The 27084-nt window shown below is 50.3% G+C and overlaps 1 protein-coding gene across 1 annotated transcript in view; it reads right to left on the bottom strand.

The window, feature by feature from the left end:
• The window catches only part of MYBPC3 (myosin binding protein C3), a 365826-nt gene that overhangs the window by 18572 nt on the left and 320170 nt on the right, over positions 1–27084 (bottom strand). The window contains exons 25-26 of the mRNA XM_078684451.1: positions 18717–18856; positions 9650–9809 (exon numbers count right to left, since the gene is read on the bottom strand). Coding sequence (XP_078540577.1) covers positions 9650–9809; positions 18717–18856 — 300 coding nt within the window. The remainder of the gene's footprint in view (positions 1–9649; positions 9810–18716; positions 18857–27084) is intronic.

Below are 27084 nucleotides of genomic sequence, written 5' to 3'. Positions count from 1 at the left end.
GGGGGGATTGGTGATGATAGGGTCAGCCATGCGTTGGTGGTGGGATTGGTGATGATAGGGTCCAGACATGCTTTGGTGGTGGGATTGGTGATAGGGTCCAGACATGCTTTGGTGGAGGTGGGATTGGTGATGAAAGGGGTCAGACATGCTTTGGTGGAAGTGGGATTGGTGATGATAGGGGTCAGACATGCTCTGGTGGTGGGATTGGTGATGATAGGGCCAGACATGCTTGAGGTGGGATTGGTGATGATAGGGGCAAGACATGCTTTGGTGGGGGGGATTGGTGATGATAGGGTCAGACATGCTCTGGTGGTGGGATTGGTGATGATAGGATCAGACGTGCTTTGGTGGTGGGATTGGTGATGATAGGGTCCAGACATGCTTTGGTGGTGGATTGATGATAGGGTCCAGACATGCTTTGGTGGGGGGATTGGTGATGATAGGGTCAGCCATGCTTTGGTGGTGGGATTGGTGATGATAGGGTCCAGACATGCTTTGGTGGTGGGATTGGTGATAGGGTCCAGACATGCTTTGGTGGTGGGGGATTGGTAATAGGGTCCAGACATGCTCTGGTGGTGGGATTGGTGATGATAGGGGCCAGACATGCTTTGGTGGTTGGAATGGTAATGATAGGGGCCAGACATGCTTTGGTGGTGGGATTGGTGATGATTGGGCCAGACATTCTTTGGTGGTGGGGAATTGGTAATGATAGGGCCCGACATGTTTTGGTAGTGGGGGATTGGTGATAGGGTCCAGACATGCTCTGGTGGTGGGATTGGTGATGATAGGGCCAGACATGTTTTGGTAGTGGGGGATTGGTGATAGGGTCCAGACATGCTCTGGTGGTGGGATTGGTGATAGGGTCCAGACATGCTTTGGTGGTGGGATTGGTGATGATAGGGTCCAGACATGCTTTGGTGGTGGGATTGGTGATGATAGGGTCCAGACATGCTTTGGTGGTGGGATTGGTGATGATAGGGTCCAGACATGCTTTGGTGCTTGGATTGGTGATGATAGGGCCAGACATGTTTTGGTAGTGGGGGATTGGTGATAGGATCCAGACATGCTCTGGTGGTGGGATTGGTGATAGGGTCCAGGCATGCTTTGGTGGAGTTATTGGTGACGATAGTTTCCAGACATGCTTTGGTGGTTGGATTGGTGATGATAGGGTCTAGACATACTTTGGTGGTGGGATTGGGGATGATAGGGTCCAGGCATGCTTTTGTGGGGGGGGGGGGATCGGTAATGATAGGGGCCAGACATGCTTTGGTGGGGGTGGGATTGGTGATGATAGGGGCCAGACATGCTTTGGTGGTAGTATGGGTGATGATAGGGGCCAGACATGCTTTGGAGGTTGGATTGGTAATGATAGGGCCAGACATGCTTTGGTGGTGGGAATGGTGATGATAGGGCCAGACATGCTTTGGTGGTGGGATTGGTGATAGGGTCCAGACATGCTCTGGTGGTGGGATTGGTGATAGGGCCAGACATGCTCTGGTGGTGGGATTGGTGATAGGGTCCAGACATGCTCTGGTGGTGGGATTAGTGATGATAGGTTCCAGACATGCTTTGCTGGTGGATTGGTGATCGGGTCAGACATGCTTTGGTGGAAAGATTGGTGATGATAGGGGCCAGACATGCTTTGGTGGTGGGATTGGTGATAGGGGTCAGACATGCTTTGGTGGTGGGATTGGCAATGATAGGGTAAGACATGCTTTGGTGGTGGGATTGGTCATGATAGGGCCCAGACATGCTTTGGTGGTGGGGGATTGGTAATAGGGTCCAGACATGCTCTGGTGGTGGGATTGGTGATGATAGGGGCCAGACATGCTTTGGTGGTTGGAATGGTAATGATAGGGGCCAGACATGCTTTGGTGGTGGGATTGGTGATGATTGGGCCAGACATTCTTTGGTGGTGGGGAATTGGTAATGATAGGGCCCGACATGTTTTGGTAGTGGGGGATTGGTGATAGGGTCCAGACATGCTCTGGTGGTGGGATTGGTGATGATAGGGCCAGACATGTTTTGGTAGTGGGGGATTGGTGATAGGGTCCAGACATGCTCTGGTGGTGGGATTGGTGATAGGGTCCAGACATGCTTTGGTGGTGGGATTGGTGATGATAGGGTCCAGACATGCTTTGGTGGTGGGATTGGTGATGATAGGGTCCAGACATGCTTTGGTGGTGGGATTGGTGATGATAGGGTCCAGACATGCTTTGGTGCTTGGATTGGTGATGATAGGGCCAGACATGTTTTGGTAGTGGGGGATTGGTGATAGGATCCAGACATGCTCTGGTGGTGGGATTGGTGATAGGGTCCAGGCATGCTTTGGTGGAGTTATTGGTGACGATAGTTTCCAGACATGCTTTGGTGGTTGGATTGGTGATGATAGGGTCTAGACATACTTTGGTGGTGGGATTGGGGATGATAGGGTCCAGGCATGCTTTTGTGGGGGGGGGGGATCGGTAATGATAGGGGCCAGACATGCTTTGGTGGGGGTGGGATTGGTGATGATAGGGGCCAGACATGCTTTGGTGGTAGTATGGGTGATGATAGGGGCCAGACATGCTTTGGAGGTTGGATTGGTAATGATAGGGCCAGACATGCTTTGGTGGTGGGAATGGTGATGATAGGGCCAGACATGCTTTGGTGGTGGGATTGGTGATAGGGTCCAGACATGCTCTGGTGGTGGGATTGGTGATAGGGCCAGACATGCTCTGGTGGTGGGATTGGTGATAGGGTCCAGACATGCTCTGGTGGTGGGATTAGTGATGATAGGTTCCAGACATGCTTTGCTGGTGGATTGGTGATAGGGTCAGACATGCTTTGGTGGAAAGATTGGTGATGATAGGGGCCAGACATGCTTTGGTGGTGGGATTGGTGATAGGGGTCAGACATGCTTTGGTGGTGGGATTGGCAATGATAGGGTAAGACATGCTTTGGTGGTGGGATTGGTCATGATAGGGGCCAGATACGCTTTGGTGGTGGTGGATTGGTCATGATAGGGCCAGACATGCTTTGGTGGTGGGATTGGTGATGATAGGGACCAGACATGCTTTGTTGGGGGATTGGTAATGATAGGGCCAGACATGCTTTGGTGGGGGATTGGTAATGATAGGGCCAGACATGCTTTGGTGGTGGTGGATTGGTCATGATAGGGCCAGACATGCTTAGGTGGAGGGATTGGTCATGATAGGGCCAGACATGCTTTGGTGGAGGGATTGGTCATGATAGGGCCAGACATGCTTTGCGGGTGGGATTAGTGATGATAGGGTCCAGACATGCTTTGGTGGTGGGATTAGTGATGATAGGGTCCAGACATGCTTTGGTGGTGGGATTGGTGATGATAGGGTCCAGACATGCTTTGGTGGTGGTGGATTGGTGATGATAGGGTCCAGCCATGCTTTGGTGGTGGGATTGGTGATGATAGGGCCAGACATGCTTTGTTGTTGGTGGATTGGTGATAGGGTCCAGACATGCTTTGGTGGGGGGGATTGGTGATGATAGGGTCCAGACATGCTGTGGTGGTGGTAGATTGGTCATGGTAGGGTCCAGACATGCTTTGGTGGTGGGATTGCTAATGATAGGGTCCAGAAATGCTTTGGTGGTGGGATTGGTGATGATAGGGTCCAGACATGCTTTGTTGGTGGTGGATTGGCGATAGGGTCCAGACATGCTTTGTTGGTGGTGGATTGGTGATAGCGGCCAGACATGCTTTGGTGGTGGTGGATTGGTGGTAGGGTCCAGACATGCTTTGGTGGGGGGATTGGTGATGATAGGGTCCAGACATGCTTTGTTGGTGGTGGATTGGTGATAGGGTCCAGACATGCTTTGTTGGTGGTGGATTGGTGATAGGGTCCAGACATGCTTTGGTGGGGGGATTGGTGATGATAGGGTCCAGACATGCTGTGGTGGTGGTAGATTGGTCATGGTAGGGTCCAGACATGCTTTGGTGGTGGGATTGCTAATGATAGGGTCCAGAAAGGCTTTGGTGGTGGGATTGGTGATGATAGGGTCCGGACATGCTTTGGTGGTGGTAGATTGGTCATGGTAGGGTCCAGACATGCTTTGGTGGTGGGATTGCTAATGATAGGGTCCAGACATGCTTTGGTGGTGGGATTGCTAATGAAAGGGGCCAGACATGCGTTGGTGGAGGGATTGGTCATGATAGGGCCAGACAATGCTTTGCGGGTGGGATTGGTGATGATAGGGTCCAGACATGCTTTTGTGGTGGAGTGGTGATAGGGTCCAGACATGCTTTGTTGGTGGTGGATTGGTGATAGGGTCCAGACATGGTTTGTTGGTGGTGAATTGGGGATAGGAGCCAGACATGCATTGGTGGTGGTAAATTGGTGATAGGTTCCAGACATGCTTTGGTGGGGGGATTGGTGATGATAGGGTCCAGACATGCTTTGTTGGTGGTAGATTGGTGATAGGGTCCAGACATGCTTTGTTGGTGGTGGATTGGTGATAGGGGCCAGACATGCTTTGGTTGTGGTGGATTGGTGATAGGGGCCAGACATGCTTTGGTGGTGGTCGATTTGTGATAGGGTCCAGACATGCTTTGGTGGGGGATTGGTGATGATAGGATCCAGACATGCTTTGTTGGTGGTAGATTGGTGATAGGGTCCAGACATGCTTTGTTGGTGGTGGATTGGTGATAGGGGCCAGACATGCTTTGGTTGTGGTGGATTGGTGATAGGGGCCAGACATGCTTTGGTTGTGGTGGATTGGTGATAGGGGCCAGACATGCTCTGGTGGTGGTGGATTGGTGATAGGGTCCAGACATGCTTTGGTGGGGGGATTGGTGATGATAGGATCCAGACATGCTGTGGTGGTGGTAGATTGGTGAAAGGGTCCAGACATGCTTTGTTGGTGGTGGATTGGTGATAGGGGCCAGACATGCTTTGGTTGTGGTGGATTGGTGATAGGGGCCAGACATGCTTTGGTGGTGGTGGATTGGTGATAGGGTCCAGACATGCTTTGGTGGGGGGATTGGTGATGATAGGATCCAGACATGCTTTGTTGGTGGTGGATTGGTGATAGGGTCCAGACATGCTTTGTTGGTGGTGGATTGGTGATAGGGTCCAGACATGGTTTGTTGGTGGTGGATTGGGGATAGGAGCCAGACATGCATTGGTGGTGGTAAATTGGTGATAGGGTCCAGACATGCTTTGGTGGTGGGATTGGTGATGATAGGGTCCAGACATGCTTTGTTGGTGGTAGATTGGTGATAGGGTCCAGACATGCTTTGTTGGTGGTCGATTGGTGATAGGGGCCAGACATGCTTTGGTTGTGGTGGATTGGTGATAGGGGCCAGGCATGCTTTGGTGGTGGTCGATTGGTGATAGGGTCCAGACATGCTTTGGTGGGGGATTGGTGATGATAGGATCCAGACATGCTTTGTTGGTGGTAGATTGGTGATAGGGTCCAGACATGCTTTGTTGGTGGTGGATTGGTGATAGGGGCCAGACATGCTTTGGTTGTGGTGGATTGGTGATAGGGGCCAGACATGCTTTGGTTGTGGTGGATTGGTGATAGGGGCCAGACATGCTCTGGTGGTGGTGGATTGGTGATAGGGTCCAGACATGCTTTGGTGGGGGGATTGGTGATGATAGGATCCAGACATGCTGTGGTGGTGGTAGATTGGTGAAAGGGTCCAGACATGCTTTGTTGGTGGTGGATTGGTGATAGGGGCCAGACATGCTTTGGTTGTGGTGGATTGGTGATAGGGGCCAGACATGCTTTGGTGGTGGTGGATTGGTGATAGGGTCCAGACATGCTTTGGTGGGGGGATTGGTGATGATAGGATCCAGACATGCTTTGTCGGTGGTGGATTGGTGATAGGGTCCAGACATGCTTTGTTGGTGGTGGATTGGTGAAAGGGTCCAGACATGCTTTGGTGGTGGTGGATTGGTGATAGGGTCCAGACATGCTTTGGTGGGGGATTGGTGATGATAGGGGCCAGACATGCTTTGGTGGTGGTGGATTGGTGATAGGGTCCAGACATGCTTTGGTGGGGGGATTGGTGATGATAGGATCCAGACATGCTTTGTTGGTGGTGGATTGGCGATAGGGTCCAGACATGCTTTGTTGGTGGTGGATTGGTGATAGGGTCCAGACATGCTTTGGTGGTGGTGGATTGGTGATAGGGTCTAGACATGCTTTGGTGGAGGGATTGGTGATCATAGTGCCAGACGTGCTTTGATGGGGTATTCGATGGGCAGTGCTGAAAGTGCAGCTACCCTGTACCAGAATACCTGCTTATCACTGAGAAGTGCCGGTACTCTCCAATTAGAAGTATCACGTATTTCTTGAGACGAGTAGGCACTCTCCCTCTCGAAATAACAAACTGCTGGTACTTAGTCCCCGACATTACCGCCTCATGTAGAGCACCGATGACAGGGCCAGACATGCTTTGATGAGGGGTAGATTAGTGATGATAGGGGGAAAATTCCCTCCTTCATCACTCCACCATCTGTTCCTGTCTTCATCACTTCACCATCTCTCCCTGTCTCCATCGCTCCTTCATCTGTCCCTAGCTCCATCACTCTACCATCTGTTACTGGCTCTATTGCTCCCCCATCTGCATCTGACTCCATCGTTCCACCATCTGGCCCTGGCTCCTTCTCTTCGCACTCTGTCCCTGGCTCCATCACTCCTCTATCTGTCTCTGACTCCATTGCTCTAATATCTGTGCCTGGCTCCATCAATCCTCTATCTGTCTCTGACTCCATTGCTCCAATATCTGTGCCTGGCTCCATCACTCCTCTATCTGTCTCTGACTCCATTGCTCCTATATCTGTGCCTGGCTCCTTCACTCCTCTATCTGTCTCGGACTCGATTGCTCCAATATCTGTGCCTGGCTCCATCACTCCTCTATCTGTCTCTGACTCCATTGCTCCAATATCTGTGACTGGCTCCATCACTCCTCTATCTGTCTCTGACTCCATTGCTCCAATATCTGTGCCTGGCTCCATCACTCCTCTATCTGTCTCCGACTCCATTGCTCCAATATCTGCGCCTGGCTCCATCACTCCTCTATCTGTCTCTGACTCCATTGCTCCAATATCTGTGCTTGGCTCCATCACTCCTCTATATCTGTGCCTGGCTCCATCACTCCTCTATATGTCTCTGACTCCATTGCTCCAATATCTGTGCCTGGCTCCATCACTCCTCTATCTGTCTCTGACTCCATTGCTCCAATATCTGTGCCTGGCTCCATCACTCCTCTATCTGTCTCTGACTCCATTGCTCCAATATCTGTGCCTGGCTCCATCACTCCTCTATCTGTCCCCGACTCCATTGCTCCAATATCTGCCCCTGGCTCCATCACTCCTCTATCTGTCTCTGACTCCATTGCTCCAATATCTGTGCTTGGCTCCATCACTCCTCTATATCTGTGCCTGGCTCCATCACTCCTCTATCTGTCCCCGACTCCATTGCTCCAATATCTGTGCCTGGCTCCATCACTTCTCTATCCGTCTCTGACTCCATTGCTCCAATATCTGTGCCTGGCTCCATCACTCCTCTATCTGTCTCTGACTCCATTGCTCCAATATCTGTGCCTGGCTCCATCACTCCTCTATCTGCCTCTGACTCCAATGCTCCAATATCTGTGCCTGGCTCCATCACTCCTCTATCTGTCTCTGACTTCATTGCTCCAATATCTGTGCCTGGCTCCATCACTCCTATATCTGTCTCAGACTCCATTGCTCCAATATCTGTGCCTGGCTCCATCACTCTCCTATCTGTCTCTGACTCCATTGCTCCTATATCTGCGCCTGGCTCCATCACTCCTCTATCTGTCTCTTGCTCTATTGCTCCAATATCTGTGCCGGCTCCATCACTCCTCTATCTGTCTCTGACTCCATTGCTCCAATATCTGTGCCTGGCTCCATCACTCCTCTATCTGTCTCTGACTCCATTGCTCCAATACCTGTGCCTGGCTCCATCACTCCTCTATCTGTCTCTGACTTCATTGCTTCAATATCTGTGCCTGGCTCCATCAATCCTCTATCTGTCTCTGACTCCATTGCTCCAATATCTGTGCCTGGCTCCATCACTCCTCTATCTGTCTCTGACTCCATTGCTCCAATATCTGTGCCTGGCTCCGTCACTCCTCTATCTGTCTCTGACTCCATTGCTCCAATATCTGTGCCTGGCTCCATCACTCCTCTATCTGTCTCTGACTCCATTGCTCAAATATCTATGCCTGGATCCATCACTCCTCTATCTGTCTCTGACTCCATTGCTCCAATATCTGTGCCTGGCTCCATCACTCCTCTATCTGTCTCTGACTCCATTGCTCAAATATCTGTGCCTGGCTGCATCACTCCTCTATCTGTCTCTGACTCCATTGCTCCAATATCTGTGCCTGGCTTCATCACTCCTCTATCTGTCTCTGACTCCATTGCTCCAATATCTGTGCCTGGCTCCATCACTCCTCTATCTGTCTCTGACTCCATTGCTCCAATATCTGTGCCTGGATCCATCACTCCTCTGTCTGTCTCTGACTCCATTGCTCCAATATCTGTGCCTGGCTCCATCAATCCTCTATCTGTCTCTGACTCCATTGCTCCAATATCTGTGCCTGGATCCATCACTCCTCTATCTGTCTCTGACTCCATTGCTCCAATATCTGTCCCTGGCTCCATCACTCCTCTATCTGTCTCTGACTCCATTGCTCCAATATCTGTGCCTGGATCCATCACTCCTCTATCTGTCTCGGACTCGATTGCTCCAATATCTGTGCTTGGCTCCATCACTCCTCTATATCTGTGCCTGGCTCCATCACTCCTCTATCTGTCTCGGACTCGATTGCTCCAATATCTGTGCTTGGCTCCATCACTCCTCTATATCTGTGCCTGGCTCCATCACTCCTCTATCTGTCTCGGACTTGATTGCTCCAATATCTATGCCTGGATCCATCACTCCTCTATCTGTCTCTGACTCCATTGCTCCAATATCTGTGCCTGGCTCCATCACTCCTCTATCTGTCTCTGACTCCATTGCTCTAATATCTGTGCCTGGCTCCATCACTCCTCTATCTGTCTCTGACTCCATTGCTCCAATATCTGTGCCTGGCTCCATCACTCCTCTATCTGTCTCTGACTCCATTGCTCCAATATCTGTGCCTGGCTCCATCACTCCTCTATCTGTCTCTGACTCCATTGCTCCAATATCTGTGCCTGGCTCCATCACTCCTCTATCTGTCTCTGACTCCATTGCTCAAATATCTGTGCCTGGCTCCATCACTTCTCTATCTGTCTCTTGCTCTATTGCTCCAATATCTATGCCTGGATCCATCACTCCTCTATCTGTCTCTGACTCCATTGCTCCAATATCTGTGCCTGGCTCCATCACTCCCCTATCTGTCTCTGACTCCATTGCTCCAATATCTGTGCCTGGCTCCATCACTCCCCTATCTGTCTCTGACTCCATTGCTCCAATATCTGTGCCTGGATCCATCACTCCTCTATCTGTCTCTGACTCCATTGCTCCAATATCTGTGCCTGGCTCCATCACTCCTCTATCTGTCTCTGACCCCATCGCTCCACCATCTGTCCCTGACCCCATCGCTCCACCACCTGTCCCTGAATCCATCCCTCCACCATCTGTCTCTGCCTCTTCCCCCCTTCCAGCTCACCAGTCTTCTGGATGTAGGCGCTTTTCTTGGTGGCGGTTGGGTTCTCGCTCAGGCCGCACATGTTGCCGGTGAAGACACGGAAGAAGTACTCATTCCCCATGATCAGATCAGAAATTACACAGTTGGTGCGTCTGTAATGTTCGTAGACTGTGAACCACTCCTGCCAGGAGAGACCAGAGGTTAGAGAAGTGCTTAGAGAGCTGCGTAAGCTGAGTATTGCAACAGTGGAGAGTCAGACGATCAGAAGAAAGGGTTGTAGGGTTAGAGCAGACCTTGAATGTTAGATAAAAGTTTGAGGGTTGGAGTAGACCTGAAAGGTTAGAGGAGAGCTGGAGGGTTCGAGCAGACTTAGAAGGTTAGAGAAGAGATAGGGGGTTAGATCAGACCTGAAATGTCAGAGCAGAGCTGGAGGGTTAGAGCAATTCAGAAAAGGGGGTGGTGATGAACAGAGTGTCTGAATTAAGCAGACCACTCTTACCCAGTCCAAAGATCAGGGCTTGATCCATCACCGTTATTTATCTCACTGCCCCATCCCAGCTCAGAACCTGGCTATATGCAAATTAGTCTGTCCCTGGCCCAGTGCATCCACACCTATAGTGGCCAGGGACAGACTAATTTGCATACAGCCAGGTTCTGAAACTGGGATGGTGCAATGAGCTAAAAAACGGTGTTGGATCTAGCCCTGATCTCTTGACTGGGTGAGAGTACTCTGCTTAATTCAGAGACTCTGTCCATCACCACCCCTTGTTGTAAATAGGAGGGTTAGAGCAGACTGGAATGTCAGAGGAGAGCTGGAGGGTTAGAGTAGATCTGGAATGTCAGAGGAGATCTAGAGGGTTAGATCAGACTGGAATGTTAGAGGGGAGCTGGGGGTTAGAGCAGACTGGAATGTCAGAGGAGAGCTGGAGAGTTAGAGCAGACTGGAATGTCATAGGAGATCTGGAGGGTTAGAGCAATCCTGGTATGTTAGAGGAGAGGTGGTGGGTTAGAACAGACCTGGAATGTTACAGGAGAGCTGGAGGGTTAGAGCAGACTTGAATGTCAGAGGAGAGAGGAGGGTTAGAGCAGACCTGGAATGTCAGAGTAGACCTGGAGGGTTAGATCAGACCTGGAATGTTACAGAAGAGCTGGAGGGTTAGAGCAGACTGGAATGTCAGAGGAGAGGTGGTGGGTTATAACAGACCTGGAATGTTACAGGAGAGCTGGAGGGTTAGAGCAGACTGGAATGTCAGATGAGAGGTGGAGGGTTAGAGCAGAACCGGAATGTCAGAGGAGACCTGGAGGGTTAGATCAGACCTGGAATGTTACAGAAGAGCTGGAGGGTTAGAGCAGACTGGAATGTCAGAGGAGAGCTGGTGGGTTAGAGTAGATCTGGAATGTCAGAGGAGATCTAGAGGGTTAGATCAGACTGGAATGTTAGAGGGGAGCTGGGGGTTAGAGCAGACTGGAATGTCAGAGGAGAGCTGGAGAGTTAGAGCAGACTGGAATGTCATAGGAGATCTGGAGGGTTAGAGCAATCCTGGTATGTTAGAGGAGAGGTGGTGGGTTAGAACAGACCTGGAATGTTACAGGAGAGCTGGAGGGTTAGAGCAGACTTGAATGTCAGAGGAGAGAGGAGGGTTAGAGCAGACCTGGAATGTCAGAGTAGACCTGGAGGGTTAGATCAGACCTGGAATGTTACAGAAGAGCTGGAGGGTTAGAGCAGACTGGAATGTCAGAGGAGAGGTGGTGGGTTAGAACAGACCTGGAATGTTACAGGAGAGCTGGAGGGTTAGAGCAGACTGGAATGTCAGATGAGAGGTGGAGGGTTAGAGCAGAACCGGAATGTCAGAGGAGACCTGGAGGGTTAGATCAGACCTGGAATGTTACAGAAGAGCTGGAGGGTTAGAGCAGACTGGAATGTCAGAGGAGAGCTGGTGGGTTAGAGTAGATCTGGAATGTCAGAGGAGATCTAGAGGGTTAGATCAGACTGGAATGTTAGAGGAGAGCTGGGGATTAGAGCAGACTGGAATGTCAGAGGAGAACTGGAGAGTTAGAGCAGACTGGAATGTCAGAGGAGATCTGGCGGGTTAGAGCAGACCTGGAATGTTAGAGGAGAGGTGGTGGGTTACAACAGACCTGGAATGTTACAGGAGAGCTGGAGGGTTAGAGCAGACTGGAATGTCAGAGGAGAGAGGAGGGTTAGAGCAGACCTGGAATGTCAGAGGCGACTTGGAGGATTAGATCAGACCTGGAATGTCAGAGGAGAGCTGGGGTGTTCGAGCAGACCTGGAATGTCAGAGGAGAGCTGGGGGTTAGAGCAGACTGGAATGTCAGAGGAGATCTGGAGGGTTAGAGCAGACCTAGAATGTTACAGTAGAGCTGGAAGATTGGAGAAGACCTGGATTGTTAGAGGAGAGCTGGAGTGTTAGAGCAGACTGGAATGTCAGAGGAGAGACGAATGGTTAGAGCAGAACTGAACTCTTAGAGGAGAGGTGGAGGGTTAGATCAGACTGGAATGTCAGAGGAGAGGTGGAGGGTTAGAGCCGGCTAGGAATGTCAGAGGAGAAGTGGAGGGTTAGAGTCGACCTCAAATATTAAAAGAGTGCTTGATGGTAAAAGGAGAGAAGAGAAGGAGTTCTAAAGGAGAAGGGAGTTCAAAGTGTATAAGCACAGGAGAGTCTTGAGTACTAGAGGAGCACAGAGCTGGAGAGTAAGAAGAGAGGAGAGAGAAGAGCTGGAAGAAGAGGGGAAGAAAGCGAGGAAAGATGAAGCATTCTGGTGGTAGAGACGATAAATAAGAAGCCAAGAGCTGGAATGCTAGAGAAGAGATGAAGGGTTAGAGTAGACGGGAATGTCCGAGGAGAGATGAAGGGATAGGGCAGACCAGGAATCCTAAAGGAGACCTGGAATGTCAGAGGAGAGGTGGAAGGTTAGATCAGTCCTGGAATGTTAGAAGAGAGCTCGAGGGTAAAAGAAGAGAATGAGTTCTGAAGGAGAAGAGAGATCAGAGTGTGTGAGCACAGGAGAGTCTTGAGTTCTATAGGAGTACAGAGCTGGAGAGTAAGACGAGAGGGGAGAGAAGAGCTGGAAGAAGAGGGGAAGAAAGAGAGGAGAGCTGAAGCACCCTTGTGGGAGAGACGATAAATAAGATGCCAAGAGCTGGCATGTTGGAGGGGAAGCGATCTGGAGAGTAAGAGAGGAAAGGAGAGCTGATGGACAGTTAAGAGATGGAGTCAGTGGAGAAGAGAGATGGGCAGTCCGTGGAGAGGTGAGATAGCGGGACAGAGGAGAGATAAAATATCAGTGGAGGAGCAAAATGGTGGGTCACCGGAAAGAAGAGATGGGCAGCCAATGAAGAGGAGAAATCGACGGTCAGTGGAGTGAAGGGATGGATTGTTACTGGAGAGGTGATATGGAGGGTCAGTGGAGAGGAGAGGTGGAGGGTGAGTGGAGAGATGGGGAAGAGTGGAGAAGAGGAATACAGTACCAGTGGAGAGGACAGGTGGAGGGTGAGTGGAGAGGAAAGATGCAGTGTCAGTAGAGAGGAGATGAGGAGGGTGAGTGGAGAGAAGGAGAGAAGAGATGCAGTGTCAGTGGCGAGAAGAGATTCAGTGTCAGTAGAGAGGAGAGGAGAAGGGTGAGTGGAGAGAAGGAGAGAAGAGATGCAGTGTCAGTGGAGAGAAGAGTTGCAGTGTCAGTAGAGGGAAGAGATGTAGTGTCAGTGGAGAGAAGAGATGCAGTGTCAGTAGAGAGAAGAGATGCAGTGTCAGTGGAGAGAAGAGATGCAGTGTCAGTAGAGGGAAGAGATGCAGTGTCAGTGAAGAGAAGAGATGCAGTGTCAGTAGAGAGAAGAGATGCAGTGTCAGTGGAGAGAAACGATGCAGTGTCGGTGGAGAGAAGAGATGCAGTGTCAGTGGAGAGGAGAGATGCAGTGTCAGTAGAGAGGAGAGGGGGAGTGTGAGTGGAGAGAAGGAGAGAAGAGATGCAGCCTTAGTGGAGAGAAGAGATGCAGTGTCAGTGGAGAGAAGAGATGCAGTGTCAGTGGAGAGGACAGGTGGAGGGAGAGTGGAGAGGAGAGATGCAGTGTCTGTAGACAGGAGAGGAGGATGGTGAGTGGAGAGAAGAGATGCAGTGTCAGTAGAGAGAAGAGATGCAGTGTCACTGGAGAGACGAGATGCAGTGTCGCTGGAGAGAAGAGATGCAGTGTCAGTGGAGAGGAGAGATGCAGTGTCAGTAGAGAGGAGAGGAGGAGGGTGAGTGGAGAGAAGGAGAGAAGAGATGCAGTCTTAGTGGAGAGAAGAGATGCAGTGTCAGTGGAGAGAAGAGATGCCGTGTCAGTAGAGAGAAGAGATGCAGTGTCAGTGGAGAGAAGAGATGCAGTGTCAGTGGAGAGAAGAGATGCAGTGTCAGTAGAGAGGAGGGGGTGGGTGGAGAGGAGAGAAGAGATGCAGTGTCAGTGGAGAGAAGAGATGTAGTGTCAGTAGAGAGGAGGGGGTAGGTGGAGAGAAGGAGAGAAGAGATGCAGTGTCAGTGGAGATAAGAGATGCAGTGTCAGTGGAGAGAAGAGATGCAGTGTCAGTAGAGGGAAGAGATGCAGTGTCAGTGAAGAGAAGAGATGCAGTGTCAGTAGAGAGAAGAGATGCAGTGTCAGTGGAGAGAAGAGATGCAGTGTCGGTGGAGAGAAGAGATGCAGTGTCAGTGGAGAGGAGAGATGCAGTGTCAGTAGAGAGGAGAGGGGGAGTGTGAGTGGAGAGAAGGAGAGAAGAGATGCAGTCTTAGTGGAGAGAGAGAGATGCAGTGTCAGTGGAGAGAAGAGATGCAGTGTCAGTGGAGAGGACAGGTGGAGGGAGAGTGGAGAGGAGAGATGCAGTGTCTGTAGACAGGAGAGGAGGAGAGTGAGTGGAGAGAAGAGATGCAGTGTCAGTAGAGAGAAGAGATGCAGTGTCAGTGGAGAGACGAGATGCAGTGTCAGTGGAGAGAAGAGATGCAGTGTCGGTGGAGAGGAGAGATGCAGTGTCAGTAGAGAGGAGAGGAGGAGGGTGAGTGGAGAGAAGGAGAGAAGAGATGCAGTCTTAGTGGAGAGAAGAGATGCAGTGTCAGTGGAGAGAAGAGATGCCGTGTCAGTAGAGAGAAGAGATGCAGTGTCAGTGGAGAGAAGAGATGCAGTGTCAGTGGAGGGAAGAGATGCAGTGTCAGTGGAGAGAAGAGATGCAGTGTCAGCAGAGAGGAGGGGTGGGTGGAGAGAAGGAGAGAAGAGATGCAGGGTCAGTGGAGAGAAGAGATGTAGTGTCAGTAGAGAGGAGGGGGTGGGTGGAGAGAAGGAGAGAAGAAATGCAGTGTCAGTGGAGAGAAGAGATGTAGTGTCAGTGGAGAGAAGAGATGCAGTGTCAGTGGAGAGAAGAGATGCAGTGTCAGTAGAGAGAAGAGATGCAGTGTCAGTGGAGAGAAGAGATGCAGTGTCAGTAGAGAGAAGAGATGCAGTGTCAGTAGAGAGAAGAGATGCAGTGTCAGTAGAGAGGAGGAGGGTGAGTGGAGAGAAGGAGAGAAGAGATGTAGTGTCAGTGGAGAGAAGAGATGCAGTGTCAGTAGAGAGAAGAGATGCAGTGTCAGTGGAGAGAAGAGATGCAGTGTCCGTGGGGAGGAGAGATGCTGTGTCAGTGGAGAGGAGGAGGTAAGAGAAGAAAAGATATTCAGTGTCAGTGGAGGGTGAGTGGAGAGAAGAGATGCAGTGTCAGTAGAGAGAAGAGATGCAGTGTCAGTGGAGAGACGAGATGCAGTGTCGGTGGAGAGAAGAGATGCAGTGTCAGTGGAGAGGAGAGATGCAGTGTCAGTAGAGAGGAGAGGAGGAGGGTGAGTGGAGAGAAGGCGAGAAGAGATGCAGTCTTAGTGGAGAGAAGAGATGCAGTGTCAGTGTAGAGAAGAGATGCCGTGTCAGTAGAGAGAAGAGATGCAGTGTCAGTGGAGAGAAGAGATGCAGTGTCAGTGGAGGGAAGAGATGCAGTGTCAGTGGAGAGAAGAGATGTCGTGTCAGTGGAGAGAAGAGATGCAGTGTCAGTGGAGAGAAGAGATGCAGTGTCAGTGGAGAGAAGAGATGCAGTGTCAGTAGAGAGAAGAGATGCAGTGTCAGTGGAGAGAAGAGATGCAGTGTCAGTAGAGAGGAGGAGGGTGAGTGGAGAGAAGGAGAGAAGAGATGCAGTGTCAGTGGAGAGAAGAGATGCAGTGTCAGTAGAGAGAAGAGATGCAGTGTCAGTAGAGAGAAGAGATGCAGTGTCAGTGGAGAGAAGAGATGCCGTGTCAGTAGAGAGGAGAGATGCAGTGTGCCTGGGGAGGAGAGCTGCAGTGTCAGTCGAGAGGAGGAGGGTGAGAGAAGAGAAGATATTCAGTGTCAGTGGAGAGAAGAGATGCAGTGTCAGTGGAGAGAAGAGATGTAGTGTCAGTAGAGAGGAGGGGGTGGGTGGAGAGAAGGAGAGAAGAGATGCAGTGTCAGTGGAGATAAGAGATGCAGTGTCAGTGGAGAGAAGAGATGCAGTGTCAGTAGAGGGAAGAGATGCAGTGTCAGTGAAGAGAAGAGATGCAGTGTCAGTAGAGAGAAGAGATGCAGTGTCAGTGGAGAGAAGAGATGCAGTGTCGGTGGAGAGAAGAGATGCAGTGTCAGTGGAGAGGAGAGATGCAGTGTCAGTAGAGAGGAGAGGGGGAGTGTGAGTGGAGAGAAGGAGAGAAGAGATGCAGTCTTAGTGGAGAGAGAGAGATGCAGTGTCAGTGGAGAGAAGAGATGCAGTGTCAGTGGAGAGGACAGGTGGAGGGAGAGTGGAGAGGAGAGATGCAGTGTCTGTAGACAGGAGAGGAGGAGAGTGAGTGGAGAGAAGAGATGCAGTGTCAGTAGAGAGAAGAGATGCAGTGTCAGTGGAGAGACGAGATGCAGTGTCAGTGGAGAGAAGAGATGCAGTGTCAGTGGAGAGGAGAGATGCAGTGTCAGTAGAGAGGAGAGGAGGAGGGTGAGTGGAGAGAAGGAGAGAAGAGATGCAGTCTTAGTGGAGAGAAGAGATGCAGTGTCAGTGGAGAGAAGAGATGCCGTGTCAGTAGAGAGAAGAGATGCAGTGTCAGTGGAGAGAAGAGATGCAGTGTCAGTGGAGGGAAGAGATGCAGTGTCAGTGGAGAGAAGAGATGTAGTGTCAGCAGAGAGGAGGGGTGGGTGGAGAGAAGGAGAGAAGAGATGCAGTGTCAGTGGAGAGAAGAGATGTAGTGTCAGTGGAGAGAAGAGATGCAGTGTCAGTGGAGAGAAGAGATGCAGTGTCAGTAGAGAGAAGAGATGCAGTGTCAGTGGAGAGAAGAGATGCAGTGTCAGTAGAGAGAAGAGATGCAGTGTCAGTAGAGAGGAGGAGGGTGAGTGGAGAGAAGGAGAGAAGAGATGTAGTGTCAGTGGAGAGAAGAGATGCAGTGTCAGTAGAGAGAAAAGATGCAGTGTCAGTGGAGAGAAGAGATGCAGTGTCCGTGGGGAGGAGAGATGCTGTGTCAGTGGAGAGGAGGAGGTAAGAGAAGAAAAGATATTCAGTGTCAGTGGAGGGTGAGTGGAGAGAAGAGATGCAGTGTCAGTAGAGAGAAGAGATGCAGTGTCAGTGGAGAGACGAGATGCAGTGTCGGTGGAGAGAAGAGATGCAGTGTCAGTGGAGAGGAGAGATGCAGTGTCAGTAGAGAGGAGCGGAGGAGGGTGAGTGGAGAGAAGGCGAGAAGAGATGCAGTCTTAGTGGAGAGAAGAGATGCAGTGTCAGTGTAGAGAAGAGATGCCGTGTCAGTAGAGAGAAGAGATGCATTGTCAGTGGAGAGAAGAGATGCAGTGTCAGTGGAGGGAAGAGATGCAGTGTCAGTGGAGAGAAGAGATGTCGTGTCAGTGGAGAGAAGAGATGCAGTGTCAGTGGAGAGAAGAGATGCAGTGTCAGTGGAGAGAAGAGATGCAGTGTCAGTAGAGAGAAGAGATGCAGTGTCAGTGGAGAGAAGAGATGCAGTGTCAGTGGAGAGAAGAGATGCAGTGTCAGTAGAGAGAAGAGATGCAGTGTCAGTGGAGAGAAGAGATGCAGTGTCAGTAGAGAGAAGAGATGCAGTGTCAGTAGAGAGGAGGAGGGTGAGTGGAGAGAAGGAGAGAAGAGATGTAGTGTCAGTGGAGAGAAGAGATGCAGTGTCAGTAGAGAGAAGAGATGCAGTGTCAGTGGAGAGAAGAGATGCAGTGTCCGTGGGGAGGAGAGATGCTGTGTCAGTGGAGAGGAGGAGGTAAGAGAAGAAAAGATATTCAGTGTCAGTGGAGGGTGAGTGGAGAGAAGAGATGCAGTGTCAGTAGAGAGAAGAGATGCAGTGTCAGTGGAGAGACGAGATGCAGTGTCGGTGGAGAGAAGAGATGCAGTGTCAGTGGAGAGGAGAGATGCAGTGTCAGTAGAGAGGAGCGGAGGAGGGTGAGTGGAGAGAAGGCGAGAAGAGATGCAGTCTTAGTGGAGAGAAGAGATGCAGTGTCAGTGTAGAGAAGAGATGCCGTGTCAGTAGAGAGAAGAGATGCAGTGTCAGTGGAGAGAAGAGATGCAGTGTCAGTGGAGGGAAGAGATGCAGTGTCAGTGGAGAGAAGAGATGTCGTGTCAGTGGAGAGAAGAGATGCAGTGTCAGTGGAGAGAAGAGATGCAGTGTCAGTGGAGAGAAGAGATGCAGTGTCAGTAGAGAGAAGAGATGCAGTGTCAGTGGAGAGAAGAGATGCAGTGTCAGTAGAGAGGAGGAGGGTGAGTGGAGAGAAGGAGAGAAGAGATGCAGTGTCAGTGGAGAGAAGAGATGCAGTGTCAGTAGAGAGAAGAGATGCAGTGTCAGTAGAGAGAAGAGATGCAGTGTCAGTGGAGAGAAGAGATGCAGTGTCAGTAGAGAGGAGAGATGCAGTGTGCCTGGGGAGGAGAGCTGCAGTGTCAGTCGAGAGGAGGAGGGTGAGAGAAGAGAAGATATTCAGTGTCAGTGGAGAGAAGAGATGCAGTGTCAGTGGAGATGGTAGGTGGAGGGTGAGTGGAGAGGAAAGATGGGGTGAGTGCACAGAAGAAGATAGGGTGGCGAATCTCACCATGGTTTTCTTGTCTGCCTTCTGGATGGTGTATCCCGTGATTTCACAGTTCCCGTCATCTTTGGGGGGCTCCCACTCCAGGGCGACATTGAACCCCCAAACCTCCACAATCTTTACACTTTGAGGCGGCCCCGGCTTATCTACAGCAAGTCAACAAAAGAAGGCTCAGGTCACGTATGGCACACCTCTCTCTCAACCCCCCTTCCCTCCCTCCAAGAGGATATATCTGATCGCATTCTTCACCCCTGCCCCCACACACAGTGCATGCCCCCTCCCTGAGATCAGGCCTGGTAGATATGTATCTCTGTGAGGAAATGTATGAGTGAGCACACTCCCCAGGGGACACAAAGGCGAGAGGGGCTCATTCTCCCAGGTCATGCCTGGTAGGGAGCACCTCCACTCAGGACAATCAATTCATCAGGATTTGTTAAGCGTGTCTAATCACCCGATAGGGTAACCAGGCGCTTGCAGGTCCCGGAGGCTCATTCAAACATCCAGGTCTTCTTGATGGTTGGTGGAAGTTCAGGCGGTAGTTAATGCATGCGGGTCCTTGTGTGGTGGGTCAGCAGCTTGTATCGGCATCTCTTCTGTACGGGGAGCCAGTGGAGTTTCCTGAGTTGGGGTGTGATATGGGTTAGTCAAGGAAGGCAGAGTATGTGTCTAGCTGCGGTGTTCTGTATGGTCTGAAGTCTCTGCAGGAGGTGTGCGGCGATTCCGATGTAGAGAGTGTTGCTATAGTCCAGTCGGCTGGTAATGAGGGCCTGTATTACGGTGCGTCTCGTGTGTAGTGGTAGCCACTTGAAGATCTTGCGTAGTATGCACAGTGGGAGGTGCAGGCGGAGGAGACAGCGTTGATCTGTGATTTCATGGCGAGCTTGTTGTCAATGAGGTTTACGGTGTTTCTGACATGGTTAGAAGGAATGGGTGTGGGTCCTAGGGCTGATGTCTGCAGGAGTACTTTCATGTGTTGTTGCTAGTGCCGAAGATCAGTACAACCGTCTTGTGTGTGTTCAGCTGCAGGCAGTTGTTCTTCATCCAGTCAGTAATGTTTGACATGCATCTGCGGAAGTTGGTTCCAGTGGTGGTGTGGTCGTCGGTGAGTGAGATGAATTGAGAGTCGTCTGCTCAGAAAATTTGGTGGCCAGCGGGAGATACATATGCGTTGAAGAGTGTGGTCCTGAGGAATGAACCTGGGACACCACAGGTGATCTCCTTGTGTTCAAAGGTGAAAGGTGGGAGATGGATCCGCTGCGTTCTTCCAGTTAAGAAGGAGGTGATCCATCTGAGTGCATCCCATTGGATGCCGATGTGGTGGAGTCTTTTGATCAGTGTGCGTTGTGATACAGTTTTGAAGGCTGAGGAGAGATCGAAGAGGATCCAAGCTACTGTTTCTCCTCATTCGATGAGGGTTTGGATGTTGCTGATGGCTGTGATCAGGGCGGTTTTGGTGCTGTGATTGCAGTGGAAGCTGAAATGGAATACGTTGAGTAGCTGGTTCCGCTCCAGGTGAGTCATTTATTGATTATTGATTATCTTTTCCAGTTTCTGAGAATGGGAGCAGGGAGATTGGGTGGTAGGTTTTTAATTTACTGGGGTTGGCGGAGGGTTTTTTGATAGTGGTCTGACTTTGGCGTGTTTCCAGGTGCTAGGAAATGTTGTGGTGGTGATAGAGGTGTTGAGTAAGGTGGTGAGTTTCTAGCCGATCCTTTCATTTCTGAGGTTGAAGATGCGGTGCGGGCATGTGTGTCTGAGAGCTACCGAGTGGATGGATTTTATGGTGGAAGTGGTGTGCTGGGTGGAGAGGAAGTTCCAGGTGGTCATTGCGGTTTGTGGCAGTTACGGTAGTGGCTTATCAGTTGAGGAAGTACGTAGGTGTGGGTTGGGGTTTGAAGTTTCTGTATATGGTTGCGATCTTGTCATGGCAGTAGTGAGCAACATTGTCTTATAGCTCCTGTGAGGATGTGATGTTGTTCTCACTGGCCGCTGTTTAGTAGAATTTCTTAACAATGTTGAACAGTTTGTTGGTGTTGGCACTGGTTTAGATGCGTGCGACAAGGGCTGTCTTCTCTGTTGCCCTTAGCAGGCGGTGGCAAGGTGAGAGAGGTCTTGCTTGCTGCTCTGTCTGAGGTATCCTTGTGGGTGCGCCATCTCTTCTCCAACTGTTTGCTGTTTTGTTTCATTATTCTGAGTTCCTGGGTGTATCAGCTGGCCTTTTTGGAGGATTTCCTCTGGATGTTGCCCTTCATGGGGACAATGCTGTCTGCACAATAGGTGATCGAGGCGTTGAACTTTTTCACTCCCTGTTTGAGGTTGGTGGCGGTACCTGGGTTGGAGGTGTCGAGCGCATTTGCCCAGCTGGTCTCAGAGTTTTCTTCCACCTCTGATGGGGGGGTGTTGGTCATCTTGGGAGTCATGGTGTGGGGGCTGGAGATGCTGAAGTGGACGATAGAGTCATCGGTCCATGTGAGTACTGTGACAAGGCTGTATTTGATGCAGTAGCTGGAGGTGAAAATTAGGTCCAGCGTGTGTTCTGTGGTGTGTGTAGGGGTGTGGATGATCTTGGTCAAAACAAGGCTGCTCATACTGTTGAGGAGGTGTGCTGCATTTTTGTCACTCGGGTTGTAGATATGAAAATTTTGGTCGCCGAGGAAGATGTAGTCCTTGGAGTCTAGGGCTAGGGGTGCAATGAAGTCTGCAATGGTGTTGCAGAAGCTGGAGCATGGGCCTGAGGGTTGGTATGCGAAGGTGCCTCTGATGGTTGTCCTGTCGTCTGTGTGGAGCTTGAAGTTGAGATGTTCCACAGCGGTGGTGGAGTTGTCGGTGGTGGTACACTGCGTGGTTTCTTTGTGGATGACGGCTGTTCTTCCTCCTGGTTTGATGGTGCGGTCCTGGTCCATGATTTTTATATCCATTGGGAATCGCTGTGGTAATGTCTGGGGCAGATGAGGAGTTGAGCCAGATCTCAGTGAGGAAGACGATGTTGGCTGTGAGAGAGGCGATGAGGTCCCATAATTCAGTGGAATGCCTGCATAGTGAGCGTGTGTTGAAAAGGGCACATGCGATTTGGTGTTTTCTTTCAGGTGGTGTCTGCAGTGTGTTCCGGGTGGGGTTCATCGGTGAGTCGGTGTGAGTGCAATGGCAGGTAAAGTGGCAGTGGGTGCAGGTGAAAGGTCTTACAGTGGAGCGTGGGACAGTGCAATGGCATTGTTTGTTGCAGTGTCTGGGGTTTTAGGGTGTAGAGTTCAATGATGGTGTATCTTCTTGGGGGTGGGAGGGCCAGGGGTTGTGGCGCTGGGCGCGGATCCAGGTGCGGATGGGCAAAGACAGGATTGCCTTTGGCACACCAGCGGTGCGCTCGCTGCAGGCGTCCTATGCACAGTCATGATGCTGCATACAGTAAGTAGGTCCTGGGTGGGGGGGCTACTGTTGACAGGAAGAACAGAGAGTGGGAAAACCTGGTTGGGAAACAACAGAGGGAAAACCCAGAGATTTGCGGTGTCACTGGATCAGTCTGGAACAAGCAGAAACTGGAGGTCACAGGCAAGAGGCAAGGAAGGTGTCCAGGTGCCTCTCAGTCCTCTATGACTAGCAGTTCTTTTTGACTCAGCCCTTTATGACCATTAGTCCTTTGTGACCACCAATCCTTTATGTCTCTCAGTCATTTATGGCTCTCAGGCCTTTATGACTCTCAGTCCTCTACGGCTCTCAACCCTTTATGACTCTCAGTCCTTTATGGATCTCGGTCCTTTATGAACATCAGCCCTCTATGGCTCTCAGCCCTTTATGACACTCAGGGCCATATGTATCAAAAAGTCATTTTGCGATTCTCAAATAGCGATTTTTTGCGAATCGCTATTTGAGAATCGCAAAATGCTATGTATGTAGGATTTGCAATACATTTTGAGAATCCTACATATTCCTTAATTGTGTATCTCAAATTGTGATTCGCAATTAAGGAATACCTCCCTATTCATTCCTATGGGCCTCGAGGCCCATAGGAATGAATGGGAAGACATTCTCAATTTGCGATTCGCAATTAGCGAATCGCAAATTGAGAATGCAATTTCAAGGGTGTAAGGGTGTCAAAAGGTCACCCTGTTGCACCCCTGAAATAAGCATGGGTGCACATGTGGCGCACATACATGCCCTAAGGGCATTTATGTGCTTCACATTGCACTTTGAAAAAGGCAAAAAAGTGCATTTTTCACAGTAATTGCAAATTACCACCAACTTGAAGTTGGTGGTAATTTACGATTTATTAAGGCCAAATTGCACTTTTTTGGTGCTTCTTGCATTGCCATTTAAGGAATCGCAAAATTTGCGATTCCTTAAATGCAATTGCAAAATAAGGAATCGCAAATTTTGCGATTCCTTATTTTGCACGCAGATGTGCCTCATACATACCACAAAGCAAAATTGTGATCACAAATGCAGAAATTCTGCGAATTTCGGCAATTGCGATCGCAATTTTGCTTGATACATATGGCCCTTAGTCCTTTATGACCATCAGTTCTTTATGACTCAAAGTCCTTTATGGCCATCAATCATGTATGGCTCCTATTCATTTATGCCTCTCAGCCCTTTGTGACCATCAGTTCTTTATGGCGCTCAGTCCTTTATGGCTCTCAGTCCTTTATGACTCTCAGCCCTTTATGGGTCTCAGCTCTTTATGACTCTTAGAGTCATAAAGAACTGATGGTCATAAAGGACTAAGAGTCATAAAGATCTGAGACCCATAAAGGGCTGAGAGTCATAAAGGACTGAGAGCCATAAAGGACTGAGATTCATAAAGGACTGAGAGTCATAAAGGACTGCGAGTCATAAAGAACTGATGGTCACAAAGGGCTGAGAGTCATAGATGACTGGGAGCCATAAATGATTATGACTCTCGGTGCTTTATGGCTCTCAGCCCTTCGTGACTCTCAGTCCTTTATGGCTCTTAGTCCTTTATGGCTCTCAGTCCTTTATGACTCTCGGTGCTTTATGGCTCTCAGCCCTTTGTGACTCTCTGTCCTTTATGGCTCTCAGTCCTTTATGGCTCTCAGCGCTTTATGACTCTCAGTCCTTTATGACTCTCAGTCCTTTATGGCTCTCAGCTCTTTATGACTCTAAGTCCTTTATGACTCTAAGTCCTTTATGGCCATCAATCATTTATGGCTCCCAGTCATTTATGACTCTCAGCCCTTTGTGACCATCAGTTCTTTATGACTCGCAGTCCTTTATGACTCTCGGTCCTTTATGGCTCTCAGTCTTTTATGACTCTCAGTCCTTTATGGCTCTCAGTTCTTTATGACTCGCAGTCCTTTATGACTCTCGGTCCTTTATGGCTCTCAGTCCTTTATGACTCTCGGTCCTTTATGGCTCTCAATCCTTTATGGCTCTAGGTCCTTTATGGCTCTCAGTTCTTTATGGCTCTCAGTCCTTTATGGCTCTCAGTTCTTTATGACTCTCAGTCCTTTATGACTCTCGGTCCTTTATGGCTCGCAGTCCTTTATGACTCTCAGTCCTTTATGGCTCTCAGTCCTTTATGACTCTCGGTCCTTTATGGCTCTCAGTCCTTTATGGCTCTCAGTTCTTTATGGCTCTCAGTCCTTTATGGCTCTCAGTCCTTTATGGCTCTCAGTCCTTTATGTCTCTCAGCCCTTTGTGACTCTCAGTCCTTTATGGCGCTTAGTCCTTTATGGCTCTCAGCCCTCTATGACTCTCGGTCCTTTATGGCTCTCAGCCCTTTATGACTCTTGGTCCTTTATGACTCTCGGTCCTTTATGGCTCTCAGTCCTTTATGGCTCTCAGTTCTTTATGGCTCTCAGTCCTTTATGGCTCTCAGCCCTTTGTGACTCTCAGTCCTTTATGGCTCGCAGTCCTTTATGACTCGCAGTCCTTTATGACTCGCAGTCCTTTATGACTCTCGGTCCTTTATGGCTCACAGACCTTTGTGACTCTGTCCTTTATGGCTCTTAGTCCTTTATGGCTCTTAGCCCTTTATGCGTCTCGGTCCTTTATGACTCTCGGTCCTTTATGGCTCTCAGCCCTTTATGACTCTCGGTCCTTTATGGCTCTCAGCCCTTTGTGACTCTTGGTCCTTTATGGCTCTTGGTCCTTTATGGCTCTCAGTCCTTTATGGCTCTCAGCCCTTTGTGACTCTCAGTCCTTTATGACTCTCAGTCCTTTATGGCTCTCAGCTCTTTATGACTCTAAGTCCTTTATGGCCATCAATCATTTATGGCTGCCAGTCATTTATGACTCTCAGCCCTTTGTGACTCTCAGCCCTTTGTGACTCTCAGTCCTTTATGACTCTCAGCTCTTTATGACTCTAAGTCCTTTATGACTCTAAGTCCTTTATGGCCATCAATCATTTATGGCTCCCAGTCATTTATGACTCTCAGCCCTTTGTGACCAGCAGTTCTTTATGACTCGCAGTCCTTTATGACTCTCAGTCCTTTATGGCTCTCAGCCCTTTATGGCTCTCAGTCCTTTATGGCTCTCAGTCCTTTATGACTCTCAGTCCTTTATGGCTCTCAGCCCTTTATGGCTCTCAGCCCGTTATGGTGCTCAGTCCTTTATGACTCTCAGTCCTTTATGACCATCAGCCCATTATCTATTATGGTCATTAGCCATTCTCAGTCTTCCCCATGGCGAAACAGCTCCATACGCCAAGAAAGAAAGCACCCCCTAATTTATAAATGACTGTCAAGCTGGCGATTGTTTATAAAAGCATTGGCAGGGCCCGCCGTTATGGCGGCGATGCATATCACACTGTGCTACAGGGCTGTGGTAGCATGGCGCAGCTCCAGAGCACAGAGTAATTGTTTTCTTTACAAAATTAAGACTGTGGCACTGGATTTTCTTTTTCTAAATATAAATATAATGCTCCCCTCACTATGGGAGGCTTCTGCCGGTAAGAAACAGTAAAAAATGACTACGACTGCCCGTCTTTATAGGGCGGGAGTGTTAGAATTGGGGGTCTCTGGTTGACGCAAGTATGCACTTGTGACAAGCAGGGACCCTCTCCTCTAAGTCAGGGCAAAGGATGACCCCTTAGAATTACCCTTGCTCACCCTCTAGGTGCGTGGCGTGAGCAGCCAAGGCTAATCTTCAGGCGTTATTCAGTTAAGCATTTGTAATCACACACACAGTAAAATATACCAATCCCCCCACAAATGGACACCCGGCTGTAAATATATAAAAATACACTTCTTTATGTAAAAATATATATATGTAACTCAACAGACTTATCACAAGACCAAATAACGTTTTTGTTGCACCACAGGTTGTAAATAGGCAAAGGTTCTTAGTTGTAGCTTTCAATGGTTGTTTGCTGGTTCAAAAATAATTCAATTGCTTTCCTTCAGAAAAATAGTTCTTTAAGTGTTCTCTCCGTGTTATCCCCTTTCAAAGGATAGTCTCTCTCTGTTCTGGGGCTTTGGGACCCTCCCCGGGCCTTCGGCGTGCCTTGCAGCGCCTCTCCTGCCTTCAAGGGTGAAACTGACACAGCCCCTACCAACTCTCACGCATCGGGCGTGAGCACGCCTGTGCCGGCCCCGGCTCTTCCTCTCGGCTCGAGGACAGAGTTAAAGGCGGGCCGGCCCAGCGGTGCGGGAGGGCTCTGGAAGCAGTGCAGCAGGTAGGGGGGAGCTCGGGGTCCCTGACGGGGAGTACTGACAGAGCACACAGCTCTACTCACCCGTGGGGGCTGCGGGCACACGGAGGCTTCTCTGCGCAGCTCCCAGGCAGGGAGCGATGACGGGGAAAGAAGGAGTTGCAGGCCCCGGGCCTGGTGGTGATTTAAGGCGCACTTCTTCTTCTTCTTTGGCGAGAGTCGGCACAGGCTTGTGCGACTCTAACGATGGGGGCACTCTCGGATCTTGACGCCAGCGGGCGTATGTAGCCAGGCAGGCGTGGCCCGCGACCCTTGGCACGACGGTGCGGGGGTCTCCTCAGCGGGGGCGGCGCGGCCTGGCAAAACCTCGGGGATTGCGAAGCGGGGTCACAGGGCACGGACTGTGCAGCTGTCGACCCGGCGTGGATCACAATCCACAAAGGAAATTCCGGCGGGAGGGGGGAGAGCGCTTCAAGGCACTCCAGTAGCAGGCAAGGGGCAGAGGAGCAGGAAGCCAAGCCTGGGGGCAGAGAGCGACTCCGGTCGGAGCGAGGCTCTCACAGGGCAGAGGCTGGCAAGCTCCCGAGTGCCACAGCCCTAGGAGGGGGCGATGAGGGGCGCAGTCTGGCTCCAGCAGGGAAGCACACACGGCTCGAAAATCAAGACGAGCAAAAGCACCAAGGACCCACTAGTCCTGGGGTCCAGGTCAGGGGGCAAGCTCAATCAAGCCCTTGGAGAATGTTTAAAGCACAAAGAAGCAAAGTCTTT

This window comes from Lissotriton helveticus, chromosome 3_2, assembly GCF_964261635.1.
Source record: "Lissotriton helveticus chromosome 3_2, aLisHel1.1, whole genome shotgun sequence".
Lineage (NCBI taxonomy): Eukaryota > Metazoa > Chordata > Amphibia > Caudata > Salamandridae > Lissotriton > Lissotriton helveticus.
The sequence above is the reverse complement of the archived record's forward strand: the minus strand, read 5'-3'. Positions and strand labels throughout refer to the sequence as shown.